This window comes from Onychomys torridus, chromosome 1, assembly GCF_903995425.1.
Source record: "Onychomys torridus chromosome 1, mOncTor1.1, whole genome shotgun sequence".
NCBI classification, from domain to species: domain Eukaryota; kingdom Metazoa; phylum Chordata; class Mammalia; order Rodentia; family Cricetidae; genus Onychomys; species Onychomys torridus.
The window spans coordinates 32,143,775-32,165,161 of NC_050443.1; the positions used below are offsets into that span (position 1 = coordinate 32,143,775).

Here is a 21,387-nt window from a genome sequence, read left to right on the forward strand (position 1 = left end):
TCTAATCTCAGCCCTTAAGGGGCTAAGGAAGAAGAATTACAAGTTCTATGTAGTGAGACCCTGTCTCCAAACAAAACAAAAAGCCTGGGGGAAAGAATAATGCAACATGAAGGCTGATGGTTAAATATGTTCATTTTTGCTAAAATATTTCATCTAAACTATTGTTTAGAAGAGAGACCAAAATTTCTGTTTAAGGTTTATAAAAATCTGTCTAGACAAGCTGAGTAAAGTGGCACATTTTTTAATCCCAACACTCAAGAAACAGCAGAGCCAATAGGGTTATCAAAAATTTGAGGCCAGTGTAGACTTAAGTAAAAAGTTCCATGTTTCAGGCCAGTTTGGACTACAAAGAGAGAGACGTTCTGTGTGTGTGTCTGTCTTCCCCCTCGCCCCATACACATACATATCAGAAATCTGTTTTTTAGTGAGAACTATGTACAGTATGCCACACTGCCATGAGTTGCCTATTTAGTGGGACAGAGCCCTCCATCTCTGATTCCTCTTTGAGAAAGGAGAAGCACTGTTGCCATGACAGCCATTTGTTAAGAACATAGATCCTGGGGATAGAGAGATAACTCAGATGTTAAAAGAGTACTTGCTGTTCTTGCAAAAGACCCCATGCCAGCTCCCAACCATCTATAACTCCAGTTTTAGGGTGGATCCTACACCCTCTTCTGGCTTTCTTGGGCACCAGGCCACACACATGGTGCACATACATACATGCAGGCAAAATACATAAGAAAAAGAAAGACCACGGGTTCTGCTATGTGCATATATTTAAGCACGTTCAATCTTCATGTGGTGGTTACACTGAGGAGGAAAAATCTTCAGAGACTAGGTATGTAGCTCAGTAGGTAGGGTACTTATGTAGCATATGCAAAGCTCTGAGTTTGGTCCATGACTCTACAGAAACCCAGAGTGGCAGCACACATTCTATAGCCTAGCACATAGTAGGTAGAGAAAGAAGATCAGAAGATCAAGGTCATCTTTGGCTACAAATAGAGTTTGAGAACAGCCTGTGCTATATAGGAGGCTCTGGCCTCTTCTAGCCTATACTACAGTAGGCTTATATCAAATATTCTCAGAACCTGTATGCTTGGGGTTTGTTGAGAGACAGATAAGTTTTTGCATTGCTGAGAATCAAATGTAGGGTCCTCATAAGAGATGAGCAAGAGTTCCACTAATTGCTACTACCTCCAAGGTTGTTCCTTAATCATTCACTTTAAGTTTCTTTTTTTTTTCTCCATATTAAAACATTTTTTGACAATGTCATACATGTATATAATGTATTTGAGTTATTTTCACTTCCATTTTCACTTACTTTTGTGGCAGTGTCTCCCATATCATAAGCTAGGCTCAGGCTTGAAATTATAGTACAGGATGTCCTTGAAATTCTGAGTGTCCTTGTCTAATTAGCTTCATGCTTCTTTTAGGCCAGAAAATCAGTCCAGAAGGAAAAGCTAAAATTCAGCTTCAGCTGGTCCTGCATGCAGGGGACACAACAAACTTCCATTTTTCCAACGAAAGCACAGCGGTGAAAGAGCGGGATGCAGTGAAGGACCTCCTTCAGCAGCTGCTGCCCAAGTTCAAACGGAAAGCCAATAAAGAACTGGAAGAAAAGAACAGGTGAAAGTGGAGATTTTGCTTCCCACTTTCCTAGGGGATTGGCACATCTCCCTTCTGTAGGAGAATAGGATCCATGCTGTTATTGCCTCTAATTCTCCACTTTTACCATGTGTTAGCTGTGTGACTTCCGGCAAACAAGACCATGCAGCCCTAGTTACTACATCAAGCCTACCATTTGATTAGGATTCCTGACATTACAAAACACTGTGTTAACTTGCTCTTTCTCCAGTTCTTATTACAGAGACAATACTAAACATTAGAGGTGTGTTTGTGAATAAGAAACCAAGAATGCATACTATGGGGTTTTAGACTTCTGAGTCCCACCTCTGCAGAGTCTTTCTCCCCATGTGCCTTGTTCTGTGTTTCCTTACCCCTAATAAAAGCCTTTATTCAATTATTTTAAAAATAATAATTTTCTAAAAATCCATACTGTGAAAGATTGAGATTAAAAAGCATTGAAATGTTTTGGTAAGAGAAATGATTTCATTAACAATATCTGTCCAAGTTATTGGTACTTACAGTTCCTTGTGCTTGTTAGAATGATGAATAAGCACTGGAAGCTCTGTGGCTGTCCCTTTTCTTGTTCACCCTTATGTGTGGGAGAATACAATACTGTTCAAATACAAAGTGGACTTTGTATTGCAAGAATGGAAAGATGTATAAGACCAATTCTTTGTCTCGGAAAATTTAGTCTGCTTCTTCAAACTTCCTTCCCTTTATTTGTATTTCATTTATTACTCTAAAAATGATTTAATCCAATGACTTCTGCTCAGTCATCACAAAATGAAAGTAGTCATGTAAATATCACAGTTTAATTACATTTACTGTATCTACCACCAGAATGCTCCAAGAAGATCCTGTTTTATTCCAGCTCTATAAAGACCTTGTTATGAGCCAAGTGATCAGTGCTGAGGAATTCTGGGCCAATCGTTTAAATGTGAACACAACAGATAGTTCTGCATCCAGTCACAAACAGGATGTTGGCATTTCTGCAGCATTTCTGGTATGTGACCTTTTTAGATTTCTGAAGGGAAAAGTAGGAAAACTCTAGTATTTTTATAATAGAGTCATTTAGGGGTTGGAGGAGCATATCTGTAATACCAACACTTAGGAGGTAGAGGCAGAAGGGTCTGTGGTTCAAGGCCAGTCTCAATATCTTAATTATTTTTCTATAGCTGTAATAAAACACTATGACCAAGGCAGCTTATAAAAGAGTTCATTGAGCTTTCAGTTCCAGAGGGTTAAGGTTTATGATGGGTGAGCAAAGGTGTGGCAGCAGGCTGCTAGAAAACTCAACATCTCTGGGATTGGTGTGAGACTTTTAAAACCTCAAAACCCAATGACAGTGCTATACTTAGTCCAGCAAGGCCATACCTCCTAATCTTCTCTAAAGAGACACTAACTGGGAACCAAGTATTCAGATGCCTGAGACTTAGGGAGCATCTCATTCAGACCACTACCCAACTATGTGAGAACATGTCTCAAACAAAAAAAAAAAAGAAAGAAAGAAAGAAAGTCCTCTGGGTTGGGGGTGTGTCTAAACACAGGCACACATGTGCCATCATGTGTATGTGGAGGTCAGAGGACTGTTTTTAAATGTTGGTCCTTGACTTCTGCTTTGTTTGAACCAAGTCTCCTGTGGGTTTGGGGCTTTGTTTGTTTTCTGCTGCATATGTCAGGCATCCTGGCCCATTCACTCAGAGTTGCCCCTGTTCCCACCTCCTATTTTCCTGTAGCAGTACATGGATAGCACATACATGCCCTATAGCATCCAGCTTATCTAAGTAGGTTCTGGGCATTGATAATCTTCCTGTGCTTTACCCACTGTGTCATCTTCCCAAGCCAAAAAAGCCATTTCTCTTGAAAATTCTGACATTTTCTTTGAAGTAAATTGTGTTGTCTCCAGATGTAATGGGAGGCGAATGCAGGAGTTTCTTGAGTTCAAGGCCAACCTGGAGTACATAAGGAGTTCTAGCCTAAGCTGGTTCCATAGAATCCCTGTCTCAACAAACAAGCTAAAAACTGAGTAGCTGTTTCACATATTCAGTACGTTTCTGGGTGATTAGTAGTGAGTCAAATTCATAAACGCTTTCCTAAGGAAACCAATTAGCCAGTGTCCTTTAAACTGTTAGCTAAGGTTCACCGCAGTTTTGGCAGCTCTACAACTTCTGTTTTAAAACTGCAGTAGATCTCTGATGTTGGCTCCTCTTGAATATGTGTATTTAGTCATTTCAGACTTCCAAAGAAGCAGATTTACAAGTCTCCCCAGAATCTGATAAGCAAGTCCAGGCTTCTTTGAGCCCTGTCTCTATATATAGAGTTGGTGTGGGGCTTGCTTTGTCTGCAGTTTGCTCAGAAAGTCTGTTTCACCTCTGTATTATCCATTGGGAGCTTCGACATACATACTCTGCAAATATCTAACAAAAGTATGTAAGTACATGTATTTGTGATCTTTGTTTCAGGCTGATGTCCGGCCCCAAACAGATGGATGTAATGGTTTGAGATATAATTTAACTTCTGATATCATTGAATCTATATTTAGGACCTATCCAGCAGGTAAGAAGAGTGAGTCAGTTACTGATTTTTAACTTTAGATGATTAAAGGAATTGTTTAGGTAAATTCTATTTATAGCAATGAAAATCCTCTTTTATTCCTGATGAAATATAACATAGAATGTAAAAATATTTTTCTCAGTTCCTGACATGGTAGATGCTAAGGGTTCAGTAAATGATTCAAGTTCAGTGCAGTCATTAGTTCAAGCATGTAATGATTGTCATTCTTCCTGTCGGTGGCTCTTTAGCCTTCAGCACAGCCAGAATAAAATGAATGCTACAGATACCAGTAAGTGAGCTGTTCCGCCCCACTCCCAGCTCATCTCTCACTGTATGCAGAATGACCTTCCCAGCCCATGCCTTGAGCCCAGCCCTGATGGTTTGTGACATGCAGCCAAGAGTGAGAGCCACTGCTTGCTCACTTACTCTACTCACTAAGCAGTGTTCCTTGAGCCAGATACTGTCTAGTCTCACTTGCCTGAGATGCCTGCTTGCCACCTCTAGAACAGTGTTTCACAGCCTTCGGAATGCTGCAGCCTTTAATACAGTTCCTCATGTGGTGACTGCCAACCACAAAATTATCTCGGTGCTACTTTATAATTGTAAATTTGCTACTGTTGCGAATTGTAATGTAAATATCTGATATGCAGCCCCCCAAAGGGGTCACGACCCACAGGTTGGGAACCACTGTTTTAGAATATCAGTGCAGACTGTAGTGTTTCCTATTCTAAGGCCCTTTCCATATACATTGAATCATCATAAATATCCTGTGAGTAGGTACTGTTAATAGTTTTCTAATAAGGAACTAAGGTATAAAGAAAAGTCTGCTCCAGGTCACCTAAACAATAAATGGCAGACCTGATGCTTCTGAACACTGATCACTAAACTGGAAGCTTCCAGGAGAGTTCAGCTGGTAATGCTATGAGTATTAAAAGTTTTATTCTCCCACCAACTAACACTGCCTTGTATTAGGCAGGTCTAATTTCCAGGTTTGCTATTGAAAAAAAATCTTCACAGTGTGTAAATGATGTCTATAGTTTGTAAAGATTCATAGATGGTACCTTACCTAAATCTGTTAAATTTTATTCCATATTTATAATCCCATAGTACATGAGTGTCATGAGAGCTTTTAGTCTTCGTCCAATTCCTAAGTTGGAAGATTCTTAAGAAACAGGAACTCATTTATATTATATATCTTATGTGGGTTTTTTTCCTCCCCACAGTAAAAATGAAATATGCAGAAACTGTACCACACAACATGACAGAAAAGGAGTTCTGGACACGTTTTTTCCAGTCCCATTATTTTCACAGGGACCGACTAAATACAGGATCAAAGGATCTCTTTGCAGAATGTGCCAAAATAGATGAAAAGGGTAAGTGTCTCTCCCTGGTATCCTGACACTCACCTTGCCATTCTTGACTGTTAGAGCTATTAGTAAAATTTTTAAAATATACCTGAGAAAGATGAACTTTGAACCAGTTTTTTCATTGATTTTTCTAGGATTAAAAACAATGGTTTCATTAGGAGTGAAAAACCCAATGCTAGATTTGACAGCTTTGGAAGATAAACCATTAGATGAGGTAAGAAGTGATAAAGAGACAAAATTATCTTTTCTTGGTTTTCAGTACTGTTTGTTTTAAATATGCCCCAACTTAGATGATCCACTTGTAATACCCAAAAATAAGAATCTGTTAACTTGTGCTCGCTTGGGAGCACATACACTAAAATTGGAACGATACAGAGAAGATTACCATGGCCCCTGCGCAAGGATGACATGCAAATTTGTGAAGCGTTCCATATTTTTATAAAGAAAAATGAAAAAAAAAAAGAATACTGTTAACTTGTCAGAAGTGCTTTTTAGCATGCAACATGCACTGGGTTTGAGTCCTATAATTTAGAAAAAAAGAAAAACAACCTTTTTTTGTTGTTGTTGTACTGCTGTTTGCCATTGTCTTAGGATACCATTGAGTTGAATGAGTGGTGGAAAGTACTTGCTTCACAAGCCTGACCACCTGAGTTTGAGCCCCAGAACCCACATAGTGGGAGGAGAGAACCAACTCCCAAAAGTGATCCTGTGACCTCCACATGAGCACCCATGCTCACACACATATATCATACACAAATACTATAAGTAAGTTAAAATTGCCTTAGAGAACTGAGTTCTCTGTGAGTTGCTTAACCTTTTTAGAAATATTTTTTAAAGCTTCCCCATGAGCAGTTCTTCAAAACTGGACTCACCCCATTGTTCCAGTAAACAAGCATACATTTATTTGCTTATCTGCTAGCCTCTACTTGTATTATTAACCCTTAAACAGGTTGTGATTCCAGGCTTCCTGTTCATTTCTTTGAATACTAATTATGTAATGATGAATCCTATATAGCCCTCATCTAACTCCAAAGGTCTCAAATCATTTACCCAACTGTAAAACTGTATTTACTACTTAGATATTTCCTTTTTCTTTTTATGAAAAAAAAAAAATTTTTTTTTTTTTTTAGTTTGTCTGCCTCCTTGTCTGAATGGGTGCCATGTACATGCAGGTGCCCATGAATGCTAAAAGAGATATACCCTGGAACTGAAGTTACAGACAGTTGTGAGTTGCCATATGGATGCTGGGAACTAGGCCTGTTCCCTTTGCAAGTGCTCTTAACCACTTAGCAATCTCTCCAGTCCATCTGCTTAGATATTTCACATGCAGAATGAAACAAACCTTGGATGATCCTCATGAACCTGTTCTTGGCTCTTCCATATTTTATTTTAAAAGCATTAGCATTTGCTTAGGTGACTTTGAACTACCTCCCCTCCAGTAATGTTGATCATGTTCCCTCATAGTTCCTTTATTTCCTAACCTTAATGAACTGGCTTACAGGGTTTTAGCAATTCATCAAATAATTAAAAAGAATTTATATGATGTGCTAGGGAAGGCCACTGAACAAGAGTAGGCAGACTCAATGGCAACTACACTTTGCTGAGAGCAGATTGATTGGCAGTTGTCAAATGAAAAAAGTAGTGTCTATTTTGAAGAAAACAGAAAGGGTAGTATGGATAACTACCAGGGTTGGGGTGGTTATAATTACACTTAGAAAAGTTGATCACGTGCCTCGACTAACAATTGGAAAATATAATAAAACCAGAAGTTGAATCTGTATCTTCTTGTTTGTTCATTTTGAGCGTGTGTGTGTGTGTGTGTGTGTGTGTGTGTGTGTGTGTACACACACGTATGTACATACGTATGTACATGTGTGCACAGGGACAGAGACAACCTCAGTTATTGTTTCTCAGCTTTCATCCACCTTTTTCATTTTCTGTTTCTTTAGACAGCTGTGGACATGGGTATGATGAATTTTAGTCATATTCACCCACAACAACCCCTGCTGCCCCCCTTCCTGCTGAAACCCTTCCCAATAAGAAGTCCTTCTACTTTCATGTGTTTTGTATGTGTGTGACCCACTGAGTTTTGTCAAGGTTTCTTTCATGAATATGGTAGGAGTTTATTTACTGGAGCATGGGCAGCTTATCAGTGACTATACTACTGAAGAAAATGACACTCCTTTTTAACTGTCAATGGTCCTGGGCTCATACCCTCCCATGATGAAAGTCAGGCCTGATCTTGGGCGGTCTTGTGCAGTAGCTGAAATGAGTGCAGTGGTGGCATCACGTCCAGAAGATGCCTTTTTGCAGCGTGCCTCTCCGTCCTCCAGCTCTTCCACTCTTTGTGCCCCTCCTCCCACAATGTCCCCTGAGCCTTAGCGGGTGTAAAATAAATGACCTAGAGCAAGCCTTCTACCACCTTCTTTTCAGCACTTAAGCTTTATGACCACCACCCACTACAGTAAGAAGCTTCTGCATCAGTGTATGTAAGAACAGTAATGAAGAAAGAGGTCATGAATTGGAAGAGAGCAAGAAGGGGTATATGGGAGGTTTTGGAGAGTAAAAAGGGAAGGGGAAATGACGTGTAATTATATTGTAATCTCAAACAAATTTTTTTTTCTTTTTTAAGTTTTTGGGTTTTTTAGAGATAGGATTTCTCTGTAGGCTGCCCTTGAACTTAAGAGATTCACCTGCCTCTGGCTCCTGAATGCTAGTATTAAAGACATGCTCTATCAAACCTGGCTTTTTTTTTTAAAGCTTTGATGAATCTGGCAGCACCAATATATGGATGAGGAAATAATACATTCAGAAAACGTTTAAATAGTGGTGGGTTCCCTGCTCTGGACCTGTGATCTCTCTAGCCACCAGCACTTGATCAGGTTTTCTGTATCAAGCATGAGTTGCTGCCTATGGATCAGGCCTAGAATTCAATCAGAAAGCAGTTAATTACCCCTATAATACTTGTGCCACTATTACACCAAAGTGTAATTGTGCCAGGTTGTTGAGATCACTGACCTGCTAGTTTAGGCCAGATCTCTCAGTGGGTGGTATGTGCTAAGTGGTAAGCAAGCCCCAGAATTTCGCCTGTTTCTGTGTCCCAATACTGGGATTCTAAGTGTGTGCTCCTTATCTAGCTACCCAATCATGTATTTCATAATAAACCAAATTATTATTTTGATGTTTACTCTGCTGAATTGTTTCTCACAGGGCTATGGCATTTCCTCCATGCCATCTACTTCCAATTCCAAATCCATAAAGGAGAATAGTAATGCTGCCATCATCAAAAGGTTTAACCACCACAGTGCCATGGTCCTGGCTGCTGGTCTCAAGAAACAGTTAAGTACACATGTCGAGACTGTTACTGACCTTTTCAGGGTAACCAGGTGAAGTGGTGGTGGTCAGTTCAGCAATTTTAACATGAGTTTGTTTTTCCATTTGTTTTTAAGACAAGCACAAAATGGACAGAATGGTGAGCCCAGCTGCATAGATGGAAATTCTGGAGATGCAGACTGCTTTCAGCCAGCAGTCAAAAGGGTATGGGCATCAAGTTAGGCCATTTGGGGATTGCATTTCTCTAGGTATAAGGTATCTAAATTATTTATATTGCTTATTTCCTAAGGCTGGTTTTGATTTTAACCAAGATGTCAGAGAACATTATGAAACTCAACATAGGCTTAACCAGCTAACTTTTCATTGACTCAGTTCTGATCAGTTTTTATTTAGTTCTTCCTTCCCTAGGGATACACAATAAATTTTACATGTGTGTGATTCTGTTTTCTAGCTAAAAGTTTTCAACAAAAACAGTAGATAGAAAGTTTCTTGTGTTTTGTTTGCAAAGAAAGTTAATTGGCCCTCCCATTAAACTGGTATTTCTTGGTTTAAAACATCTCACTTAAAAGTCATTTGAGAGAGGGGGCTGGAGAGATGGCTCAGAGGTTAAGAGCACTGACTGTTCTTGCAGAGGTCCTGAGTTCAGTTCCCAGCACCCACATGGTGGCTCACAACCATCTGTAATGAGATCTGGCGCCCTCTTCAGGCCTGCAGGCAGAACACTGTATGCTTAATAAATCTTTTTTAAAAAGTCATTTGAGAGAATAAGGAATTGTGGTTTGAAGTAGCTGCTTGGTCCGTATTTGATTTCTCTGAGTCCCTTCTCCCCATTTTCAGAAAGGATACTTACTTAGAGGCAGTACATACGAAAAGTTTAAAGGTTTATACTCTTCTGCGCGTTTGTGGAAAAGATGGGAGCAGTGTGCAAAGATTTAGATAGAAATACGTACCACAGGACTGCAGTCACAAAAACAAAATGTTGATGTCTGTGGCATAACCATATAGATGAGGTCTATTCAGCCATTATAACTTGGTTAGAATTGACGGGGCTGGGGCATATCTTAAAGGTAAAGAGCTTACTGAAGATTCACAGGGTGCTGGGTTTGATTCTCAAGCACCAAATAAAATAAAATAATTGTAAAAAGGAATAAGGACATACAGGTGAGCCCCATCTTACAATTACTGATTCTTATGATAGCATTATCAGGGTTTTGAACACATTTTCAACTTAATATTTTCAGCTTGTAATAGTAGGATATATATGGCCCAAATTAAAATAGAGAATGTCTATGTTGCTTCAAAAAGAGCTCATAGCACCAGATATGGTAGTGTATACCCATAATCCCAGACTTTAGCAGACTAAGAGGAGGATCAGAAGTCTATATATTGCCAGCTGGTGGTGGCGCACGCCTTTATCCCAGCACTCGGGAGGCAGAGCCAGATGGATCTCTGTGAGTTCAAGGCCAACCTGGGCTACAGAGCAAGTTCCAGGAGAGCCAGGGCTACACAGAAAAACCCTGTCTCAGTGGGGTGCGGGGGACCTGGTATGACCAGAATGTAGGAAACAGTACTTCTATTCATTATTGGTGAGAACACTGGCTTAGCCATTTGTAGCTCATGGTGGAAAGGCTTCCTTTTTCATGCTCTGTGAAGTTTCAGTTTTTAGTCAGTTTCTTAGAAAATTAAAAATATTATGTCAATAATTGTAGGCAAAGTTACAGGAGTCCATTGAATATGAAGACTTGGGAAACAACAATTCCGTGAAAACGATTGCACTGAATCTCAAGAAGTCAGACAGGTCAGTTTGGCTGATGGAAGTGAAACACTTATCAGTAGTCAGCACAGAATGTACTCTGCAAGTCTAAAGTCAGTTTGCTGCCATGAAAGTATAATGTACAATTTCCTTTAAAAGTTTGTTTTGTGAACTGGTTATGATCAAATACACCTGTGACCTACACAGGGGGAGGAAAGATTGGGAGGGGCAGTTCAAGGGTATCCTCAGCTGTGCAGCAAGTTAAGGCCAATCTGGGTTATCTTAACTCTATACATACCTGGAATGTATCCTAAATGCCAAGAAGACTAATTTTTTTATTATACTTTTTAGTGTGTGTATACATGTCACAGCAAATGTGTGGAAGTCACGACAGTTGGGGATCTGTTCCCTGTTTGCACTTGGGACCCAGGTTGTCAGGCTTAGTTAGCAGCCGGTGCCTTTAGCCTATGAGCCACTTCACGAGCTCAAATTTTGGATCTTCATGCTATTTTTTTTCTTATTACCTTTTTATAGAAATTAAATTATAAGGACTGGAGAGATAGCTCAGTGGTGAAGAACTCATGTTCTTACAGAGGACCCCAGTTCAATTCCCAACACCCACATCAGGTGGCTCACAACCACCTATATAAACTGTCTCCAGGGGATCCAACACTTCTGGCCCTACAGGCACCTGCACTCATATGCTTATACCTGCCCACCACCACATAACATACATATAACTAAAAATACCAAAAATAAATTTTTTAAAAAGGAAATAAATAACTTTTTAAATTTCTTTAAGTGTTGTTGTTTTTTTTTTGTTTGTTTGTTTTTTTGCCAAGAGAGAATGTTTTGTTGATGCTAAAATATTTGAAAGACTGATAACTGAACACCTTTATGATATATAATTGGATATTTTTCCTGTGCTAACCTCCAGGTATTATCATGGTCCTACTCCAATTCAGTCTCTACAGTATGCAACAAGCCAGGACATTATCAATTCTTTTCAAAGTATTAGACAAGAAATGGAAGCTTATACACCCAAGTTAACTCAGGTAGGTGATTTTTACTGTTTAAAGGCCAGAATTCTTATAGCTGCTACCTCAGGTTATAAGCACAGTGAACTGCATAACAGAACATTTTTCTACTGGGTTGCCTGAGGCCATTTTCATTATGGTGTACTAGGAGCCACATATAAGTAATTGTGTGTGTCTATTTAAAACTGGGACCCATAGATTAGGAAACGGAGAGCCAAAGCAGTTGCTTAACTAAGCATACAGGACAACCTGCAGGAGTCAGTTCTCTCCACCATGTGAGTCCTGGGGATTAAACTCAGATTGTCAAGCTTGTAAGCAAAGCACCTTTACAAACTGAGCTATTTAATAATTGTCAGACAGTAGTTACTATAAGAAACTAAAACCTCAAAAATCAAAATTATGGAGGTCAGAGAGGTAGTTAAGTAGTTCAGAGACTTGTAATGTGTGCTGCTCTTGTTTCAAAGGACTCACATTTGGCTCCCAGAACCCACAGTGGGTAACTCACAGCCACTTATAATTCAGCTCCAAGAGATGTAGTAGTAAAAACAGTTTTTTCAAAGGTTCTGTTAAGGAATCTACTGTATTCCTGGCAGATGGATTTTCTACACATACCATTTCTAGTGTCAAAAAAAGCTTTTCATTCTGGTTGCTATGCATAACATTTGCATAGGAATAAAACCTGCTATTAAGACCGGTGGGAGGGCTGGAGAAATGGCGGTTAAGAGTGCTACCTATTCTTCCAGAGGTCCTGAGTTCAATTCCCAGCAACCACATGGTGGCTCACAACCATCTATAATAGGATCTGGTGCCCTCTTCTGCAATGCAGGCATACATGCAAACGAAGTACTTGTACATAAAAATAAACAGATACATATTTTTTAAAAAAAGGCAGATGCTAGGCCGGGCAGTGGTGGCACATGCCTTTAGTCACAGCACTGGGAGAGCCAGGCAGATTTCTGTGAATTCGAGGCTATCCTGATCTACAGAGTGAGTTCCAGAACAGGCACCAAAACTACAGAGAAACCCTGTCTCAAAAAAAAGACAGATGCCAAAAGGGAGCTAAGCCAGTTCCTGATTCATTTCTTTCAGGTTCTTTCAAGCAATGCTGCTAGTAGCACCATCACAGCCCTGTCCCCCGGAGGAGCACTCATGCAGGGAGGGACACAGCAGTCCGTAAACCGTACGTGCTGGGCCCCTCTCCCCTTCCTTCTCTTTGCTTACTTACTACTAAGGAAGTGCAAGATTGTGCTGGCGTGTCTTGTTTTCTTTTTTAATTACTACTAAGTTTCTTTATTGAGGGTGGGGAGGTTGTCAGAGGGCCATGGCTCATGTGGAGGTCAGAAAACTTACAAGAGTCAGTTCTCTCCACATGTAAGTCCTGAGCTCAGGTCACAGGCTTGGCAGTAATTGTTTTGATCCACTGAGACACCTCACCAGCACTGTATTGGCTTTTCTTTAAGAGTTGGGATATTTTGCTGAGAGTAAGTGGGAGTGGGTTTGGGGGATGATAACCCAGACCTGCGTGCTGTGCATGCACAACACTGCTGAGCTATATGCTCAGTACCTAGAGTGGTCATTTTTAGGACTGTGGAAGTAGCTGTTGCCCTAGGGCCCTCTTCCTTTTGCAGAGATGGTGCCAAACGATATTCAGTCTGAATTGAAACACTTGTACGTGGCTGTTGGAGAACTTCTGCGGCATTTCTGGTCCTGCTTTCCTGTTAATACACCATTCCTAGAAGAAAAGGTTAGAACTGATTGTAAATACAGCCAGCTACTGTGGTAATGACTGAGAGGTAAACATGCATTACCATGTGCCAGATTAGTATAACTGTTAGATTCAGTACCCATTTCATAGATGAGGTAACTGAGCCATAGCAGTTCCATAGACTCAGCACAGGTCACTGTTTATTTGGTACATTTGTTACTGGTCAAAATTAAAAATAAAGACTGACAGCAAACAGCACTAGGTTTTTGTTTTGTTTTGTTTTGTTTTGTTTTCTTCTTCTTCTTTTTGTACTACTAGGGTTAACCCCAGAGACTCATACATGCTACACAAGTGCTTTACCACTAAGCTGCATCCTAAGCTCCAGCATGAAATGTTTAAAACAAAAACCTTTGTTGCCTATTAAAAGGCAATTAACAAAAAATATTTGTTGCATTGTAGTAATACTAACTGTCCTATATAAACTGCTCTTTGAGCAAAAATTAAGGAAGAGACGTGACAGGTGGTGAAGCTCAGTGGTAGAGCATGTGCTAAGTATGCTTGAGGCACAGGGCTCGGTCCGCATCAAAATAAAGGAGAAAAGATTATTTAAGAAAATTAAAACAGTGGATTAGAAGGGCCAGGCATGGTGCATACCATTAATCCCAGCACTTGGGAGACAGAGGCAGGTGGTGAATTCTGGGCCAGCCAGAGCTACACAGTGAGATCCTGTCAAAAAATGAATCACTTAATGAAAACAATACCTGTAATCCCAGCATTCAGGCAGAGGAGATAAAATCTTGAGTTCAAGATCTAGACTCCAGCTGGGAACGGAGTCTTTAATCCCAGAACTCTGAATTTGCAGGTAGCCTGGTCTACATAGGAAGTTCAAGCCATCCAGGAGTATATAATGAGACCCTATGTTAAAGAAAAATTCTGAACTGTATATTAAAACTAAATAGAAACAAAAGGCTGAACATCCAGCCCTTGTTTAGTAGGTATGAACCCCCAAATTTGATTCCCTGCACCACCTAAGTGGGTGGGGAAGGAAGAAGGCTGACAGCTTAGCTCAGTAGCAGTTTTTCTAGCCATGTGCAAGATCCTGGGTTTGATCCCTTATCAAAGAGGAGAGGACCCAGGTAGCTCAGACTCATTCATATTGCAGTAAAAGAACATTTTTTTAATGAAATAAGTATAACACTCAAAGTGATTAATAGTGCTGAATTGGTAAGAGAAGAGTCTGTTTTCCAGTTATAAACATTCTTTGACTTAGAATTCATCATTTAAAAATTTGCCTTAAAGATCGGACTGGAGAAGACTCTCAAGAGAAGTTGCAGAGGATCTGAGTTTGGTTCTCAGCACCCATGGTGTCTCACAGCCATCTGTAACTCCAGTTCCAGTAGATGCCTTCCTCCAACGGCACCAGGCACAAATATGGTGCACAGTCACACAGGCAGGCAAAACACTCATGCATAAAATAAAATTTAAAAACCATTTGAGATAAATAATAAACATTTACACTAAGGAGATTAAAATGTGTATAAATATTTAGCTAGAGAAATGTTCCAATGCCACCAAAAAGTAGAAACACCTCAAATATCTACTAGAAGAGAATTGACTAAGAAAACGTGGTCTGTTCATATATTCAAACATTGTTTGAAACCATTTAAAACAGCTGAAGCTGTGCATGATGGTGCACATTTTTAATCCCAGCACTCAGAAGGCAGAGGCAGGCAGATCTGTGAGTTTGAGGCCAGCCTGGTCTACAGACAGAGTTCTAGGACAGTCAGTGCTGTTACACAGGGAAAAGTATTTACTGAATAAAAGATGTTCAAATTAAATGAAGAGAAATTTTGAAATAGTATGTACTTCTCTGCATTAAATATGTGGAATATGAATTGTAAGCATCATTGTTAAAGATGATTGAGGGCCGGGTGGTGGTGGCACACACCTTTAATCCCAGCATTCAGGAGGCAGAACCAGGTGGATCTCTGTGAGTTCGAGGCCAGCCTGGGCTACCAAGCAAGTTCCAGGAAAGGCGCAAAGCTACACAGGGAAACCCTGTCTCGAAAAACAAAAAAAAAAAAAAAAAAAAAGGATGATTGAGTAGTGTGATATACACATTTTTCTTTAACAGAAATCACCTTCTTAGAAGATAGTATTTTTCTCTTGGTTCCTACAGGTTCTTTGTTATTCCTCTATAATTCATTGCTTCTCTTTTTTTTTTTTAGGTAGTGAAAATGAAGAGTAATTTGGAACGGTTCCAAGTTACAAAGCTCTGCCCATTCCAAGAAAAGATTCGGAGGCAGTATTTAAGCACAAATGTAAGTCCCAATTTTCTGCCTCTTTGTATTTAATGATGAAATTAACTTTGCTTTCATATAAATGACTACATTGTTCTTTTCTTTGTTCGATATACTTTTTAATTTTAAAATGTGCCATGCATTCAAAAGAATATATAAAATACATATACTTAAACTAGCCTGGACTACATAGTGAAAGACCCTGTCTCAAAAAAAAAAAAAAAAAAACTTGCCAGTTAGTGAAAATATTCTGAGTGTCCTGTCCGGTTGTATGTACATCAGTGCCTCCTACCAGCATTTATAAGGATCATCCCAATATTTTTCTTTTTGTTTTATTTTATATAGTGTGTTGAGGCAGGACAGAGGTATATGCCACACTCAGAAGACAACTTTCAGAGTCAGGTCTCTCCAGACTAAGTGGGATGTGGGGATCAAACTCAGATTGTTAGGCTTGGGTCCAACTGCCTTTACCCACCAAGCCCTCCTTATTGTTCTTAATAGATTTATTAAGTGTATAGTCCTGAAAATCTGTTACTAATTTGGAAAAACTGAGTAGCATTCACAAACCTGCCAGTGAAGGACAGGCAAATTATTGATGACAGGAAGCTGAGCTGTGACTGAATGGTGCTTTACAGCAGTGAAGGCCAGTGATTGGGCAGGTTGTTTTGCACAAGGTCTCTAGCATTGTTTCCAAGCAAAGGTAGAGCAAATGTAGAAGAGGTTCCTTCAAGAGATCCTGACTTAGTGAGAAATATTATATGTAGACAGAACAGCCAGCATTTCAGAAACTGGGATAATCAGAAATGGGGTTTTGAAAAAATCTTCATCACTTACTATTTTTTCCAGTAAGCCTTGAATGTCTCTCACAATAGGCCAAGAACACTAAGCAGGTTCTCTGCCCTGTTTCACGTCGGTTGATTCTGTTTGCAGCACCATATTGAGGATTCTTAGGCCATGTGTAACCATATAGTAGGATATGGAGTGCATCTCACTGGTACTGTAAAGCCACTGTTACCTGTCAAGCAGAAAGAGAAATTATTACATTTTCCAGACAGATAATGATACACCCTCTCCCCTCTAAAACAGGACTAGAGGTGGGGGTTGCTGAAGATTCAATCTGTACTTTAAACATCCTAGGCAAGTGCTCTGCTCTGCCTTGCACTTCTAACTGGAGTTGGGACATACTTAAATCTCTATTTTATTTTTTAAGATTTATTTATTTACTTATTTATTATATATACAGTATTCTGTCTGCATGTGTCCCTGCAGGCCAGAATAGGGCACCAGATCTTATTACAAGTGGTTGTGAGCCACCATGTGGTTGCTGGGAATTGAACTTCAGGACCTCTGGAAGAACAGTTGGTTCTCTTAACCACTGAGCCATTTCTCCAGCCCCTTAAGATCAGTCACTAACTGCTAAAAGGACTTAGAGCCTCAAAACTACCCCTCCTCCTAGAATGATAAACTTAACCATGGGAACACTCACACCTTTACAGAAACACATTACAATGCTTTCTAACCTCAAGGGTTAGTGTGATCTTTGGCTTGACCTGTTTGACCCGTGGAGACAGAACTTTTTAAAGAGGTATAAAGATGAGTGTTGAGTCGGTATGATGATGCCTGCCTGTGATCCCGCACTTAGACAGGCCAGCCTCAAGAGAAAAAGTGTTGCTACTGTCATCCTGGCCTTCTTTCTTTAGTTGACCAATCTGTTAATCTAGAGATCAACTTGGTTTGGCTCTCACTGAACAAAAGAAGCAAGCCTAGAGTGCAGTGAGAGCTTCCACATCCTGGTGATGGTTAATGGCCAGGCAGTATCATGACCCAGACAGAGCAGGTGACTGTCCAGACCCTGCACTGCACCCCATCACCTGTCTTCTGCATACACAGTATGTGGTTGCACCTTTGCTGAGGGCTTGTGCAGCACCTTGTTGACTGAGAGATATACTGGAAAGTATGTACCAGGTTTGGATGTGAAGGAAGCATCAGCGTCCCTGACTGCTCACTTCAGTGTCTCCCTCTGACTTTCAGCTGGTAAGTCACATAGAAGAGATGCTGCAAACAGCCTACAACAAGCTCCACTCATGGCAATCACGGCGTCTGATGAAGAAGACGTGAAGCATTCATGGTGCTCACAGGTTTTGTGGGTTGAAAAAAACTGACCTGCGGTGACTCTGGAAACCTGGCTGAGGACAAGTAGATGCTCACACCAGGGAAACATCTGCTGCATGCCTACTCCCAGAGCTGATGCTATTGTACTTGCACATAAGAACTGATAGAAGGAAGGGACAAGATTCATTTAACTCTGGGGAGGTAAACTAAGGCAGAACCAAATTGAGCTAAGTTGCAAATATATGTGTATGTGTACATGTATATGTATTTTAAAGACTGTTTACTGCAGTTACTCAGGAACTGCTTTTGGTTCACGTTAAGCTGCTTTCAAAATTAAAAGAAAAATAATTTTAAAAAAAATACTTAAAGGGTGCAGTGATAAAATCTGAGAGTTTTTTTCATTTTTGTTATCTGGGTAAAATTTTTCCCTAAGTTTATGGCACAGGGTAACCCTAAGTATCCCACCTCATCCCCCACCAGGTTCCTCAAATGTTACTGAATTCCAGTTGTCCCTTACATCAGCACGTTAAAGAGAGTACTTTGAATAAGGGAGGCTGTTGCTCAGCCATCAGGAAACAATTGTCAGAAGGCACTATTGGTCCTGTGTTTCCTACGGAAATAAGTGTTGCACTGAAGCCTGTGCTCTGGAGTCCCCAAGTAAAAGGCACATCTGCAGGAGTCAGTGAGCTAGTGCAGGCTGTTGTCAGGAGACAATGATGCTGCATGTGTTTCTTGGGTGCAAATGTATATTGCTGAAATTTTTTTAAAGATGGCATGTGCTTTGAAAAGAAGAAATTGCATTTTTAAGAGTTTAAAAACTTACAAGTGAGAAATATAAGAATTGCTTATTTTCACCTGTTTAGAAGAAATAAAGGGAGTTTCTCATACCTGCTCTTCTTGGTGTCTTAACTGCTGCTGCTTGGCGAGTTGGTAATTACTGCAGAGTCACAGAAGAGCCTAAGTGTGACGCTGACATTGATAACACACACTTTCGTTGTTCCAAGAGTCTGTGCTTCTTTCTGTTCCGTGGGTCACCTCCTGCCTCTGCAAACCATTGTAGGTACTTGTACTAAACACTGTGCAAAAGCAAAACCTCTGCAGGTGCCGTGGTGCTCCTTTAACTGGACACTGCTGGGGTTTTTGTTCGGAAAGAGCGTGGCTGGGGGTTTTGGTTTGGTTTGGTTTGGTTTTTTGAGGCAAGGTCTCACTGTGTAGTCTTGGGCATTCTGGAATTCACCATATAGACCAGGCTGGCCTTGAACTCAGAGATCTGCCTGCTTTTGCTCTAGAGAGCTGGGATTAAACAGGTGTGCCTCTGCTGCCCAGCTCCACACTGATTATTCTTTTTTGTTGTTGTTTTGAGACAGTTTCTCTGTGTATCCCTCACTGTTCCTCACTCTAGACCAGGCTGGCCTTGAACTCACAGATCCACCTGCATCTGCCTCCTGAGTGCTGGGATTAAAGTCTTGTGCCACCACTGCCCCACTATTCACTAGTAAGCGTAGGCTCTAAACTGGTAAATGGAAGAGAGGCCAATCACTTTCTACCTTTACAGAGTGCTTTTCAGCTGTGTTACTAACACAGTTACTCAGAGTAATAGCAGTAAAGCAAATAAGGAAAAAGTTTCTATCTATTGGGAAAAGCAGGCATAAGCAAAACAGGAGTGTTATTAAGAGGAAATGATACAGCAGTGGGTGTGGTGGCGCATACCCTTAATCCCAGCTCTCTGAAGGCAGAAGCATGTAGAGCTCTAAATTCAAGGCCAGCCTGGTCTACATTGAGAGTTCCAAGACAGTTATGTAGTGAGACTGTCTCAAAGAAATAAACCGAAAAGATGAAATGATACACACACATAAAGGAGCTTGACGAAGAACAGACAAGTTTAAGAAATTGGGGTAGACGCCATTAAAAATTTTTGCCATACATGACAGAACATTTCTATAATCCCAGCATTCAAGGTGGAAACAGACTACAGAATCCCAGGCCAATCTGAGCTACACAGTAAAACCCATAACATTCCAGCTAAGCCTTAGAGGTTAAGGCTTTATAAAGTAAATCATTTGTTCTAGGGAGGAGGGGAGCATGGTGAAGGTTTGAAAGACTCCCAACTGCTAGGGGAACGAGGAAAATGTGTTGAAATTGGAGACTTAGGTATAGTCAGAGCCTGGAAAGGATGCACCGGTGAGGGCTGGGGCTAGGGCTAATTGTTCTGTTTGAAATGGTTTTAAGTTGCAGTTAAGGCTAATCTGGAACTCACTGTGTAGATGAGGTGGCCTCAAACTTGCAGTCTCTCCCTCTTTAATAAAGTAAGTACCATACCTAACTTGGAAACACAGCTTTAATTCTGATTGTAAATGGCTTTGTATGCCAAGTAAGAAATTCAGGCCCTGTGTTAGGCATGGCAGAACTGGAAGAAGAGGTTTGAGTATGAAGTTGTTTGGGTGGGTTGGTTGTGATCTAAATAAAAGGCCTATCAGACAGGGAGGCCAGAATCTGTCATGCTTTGGAGTGATTGGAACTGGAAAGATGACAAAGGTGGAGCCCTGTAAGCAGAGCAGGAAAGGTGGAGTTCAGGAGCTGGGTGTGTAGCTTAGTTGTATAGCACCCTGCTGACATACCAGAGACCCTAGATTCAAGTACTATTCCAGGCATGGTGGTGTGCCCTGTAATGTGAGCACTTGAGAGAGTGGAGGCAAGAGAATGAGAAGTTCAAGGTCTTCCTTAGCTACATTGCAAGTCCAGGGGCTGGCTACTCAACCCTGTCTTCAAAAAAATACTCATATGTAACCATGTCTCAGGAGTTCAAGGGAAGTAGTTCTACTTAGTGTTATCTTTTTTTTTTCTTTTTCTTTTTTTTTAGAAAAGATATATTTATTTATTATGTATACAGTGAGTGTTCAGCCTGCAGGCCAGAAGAGGACACCAGATCTCTCATTGTAGATGGTTGTGAGCCACCATGTGGTTGCTGGGAATTGAACTCAGGACCTCTAGAAGAACAACCAGTGCTCTTAACTTCTGAGCCATCTCTCCAGCCCCTTCATACAACTTTTTTCTTTTTTTTTTTTTTTCCAGAGCTGAGGACCGAACCCAGGACCTTGCACTTGCTAGGCAAGCTCTCTACCACTGAGCTAAATCCCCAACCCCTTGTGTATATCTTATACATGAAATAGTTTGACTTTGGTATCCTTTTAAAGTAAACTTTAGAGGCTAGAGACATAATGCTCTTCCAGAGAACCTGTGTTCAATTCCCAGCTCTGGTGTCAGGCAACTCACAACACCTATCAGTCTAGCTCCAGGGCTATCTGATACCTTTGACCTCTGTGGGCACCTGCACTCATGCACATACACGTAACTAAAAATAATAATTGTTTAGCCAGATGTGGTTGCACACGTCTTTAATCCCAACACTGGGGAGACAGATCTCTGTGAGTTTGAGGTCAGTCTGGTCTATATAGTGAGTTCCAGGACAACCAGGGCTACATAGACCCTATCTCAATAATCAAAAAAAATTTTTAATGTAAACTTTAGGAGCTGGAGGGATGGTTCCCTCCACCCCAAATTCTGGACGTTAATGGCAGCTAGTGACTCAAGGGCACTTGTT

General features: G+C 40.5%; 1 protein-coding gene and 1 non-coding gene across 3 annotated transcripts in view; both read left to right on the forward strand.

Moving 5' to 3' along the window:
• Gtf2h1 (general transcription factor IIH subunit 1) overlaps positions 1 to 18,673 on the forward strand; it is a 29,358-nt gene extending 10,685 nt beyond the window's left edge. For both annotated transcript variants that reach the window (XM_036181477.1, XM_036181484.1), the window contains exons 3-15: positions 1,434 to 1,626; positions 2,467 to 2,629; positions 4,089 to 4,182; positions 5,403 to 5,552; positions 5,681 to 5,760; positions 8,757 to 8,884; positions 8,996 to 9,083; positions 10,589 to 10,677; positions 11,570 to 11,687; positions 12,759 to 12,849; positions 13,298 to 13,413; positions 15,603 to 15,695; positions 17,706 to 18,673. In XM_036181477.1, the coding sequence (XP_036037370.1) occupies positions 1,434 to 1,626; positions 2,467 to 2,629; positions 4,089 to 4,182; positions 5,403 to 5,552; positions 5,681 to 5,760; positions 8,757 to 8,884; positions 8,996 to 9,083; positions 10,589 to 10,677; positions 11,570 to 11,687; positions 12,759 to 12,849; positions 13,298 to 13,413; positions 15,603 to 15,695; positions 17,706 to 17,792 (1,490 nt within the window). In that variant the 3' untranslated portion in view covers positions 17,793 to 18,673. The remainder of the gene's footprint in view (positions 1 to 1,433; positions 1,627 to 2,466; positions 2,630 to 4,088; positions 4,183 to 5,402; positions 5,553 to 5,680; positions 5,761 to 8,756; positions 8,885 to 8,995; positions 9,084 to 10,588; positions 10,678 to 11,569; positions 11,688 to 12,758; positions 12,850 to 13,297; positions 13,414 to 15,602; positions 15,696 to 17,705) is intronic.
• On the forward strand, positions 5,879 to 5,984 carry LOC118576789. The gene has a single exon (XR_004944000.1). It is a non-coding gene; the product is annotated as a U6 spliceosomal RNA (small nuclear RNA).
• Positions 18,674 to 21,387: the final 2,714 nt, after the last annotated feature.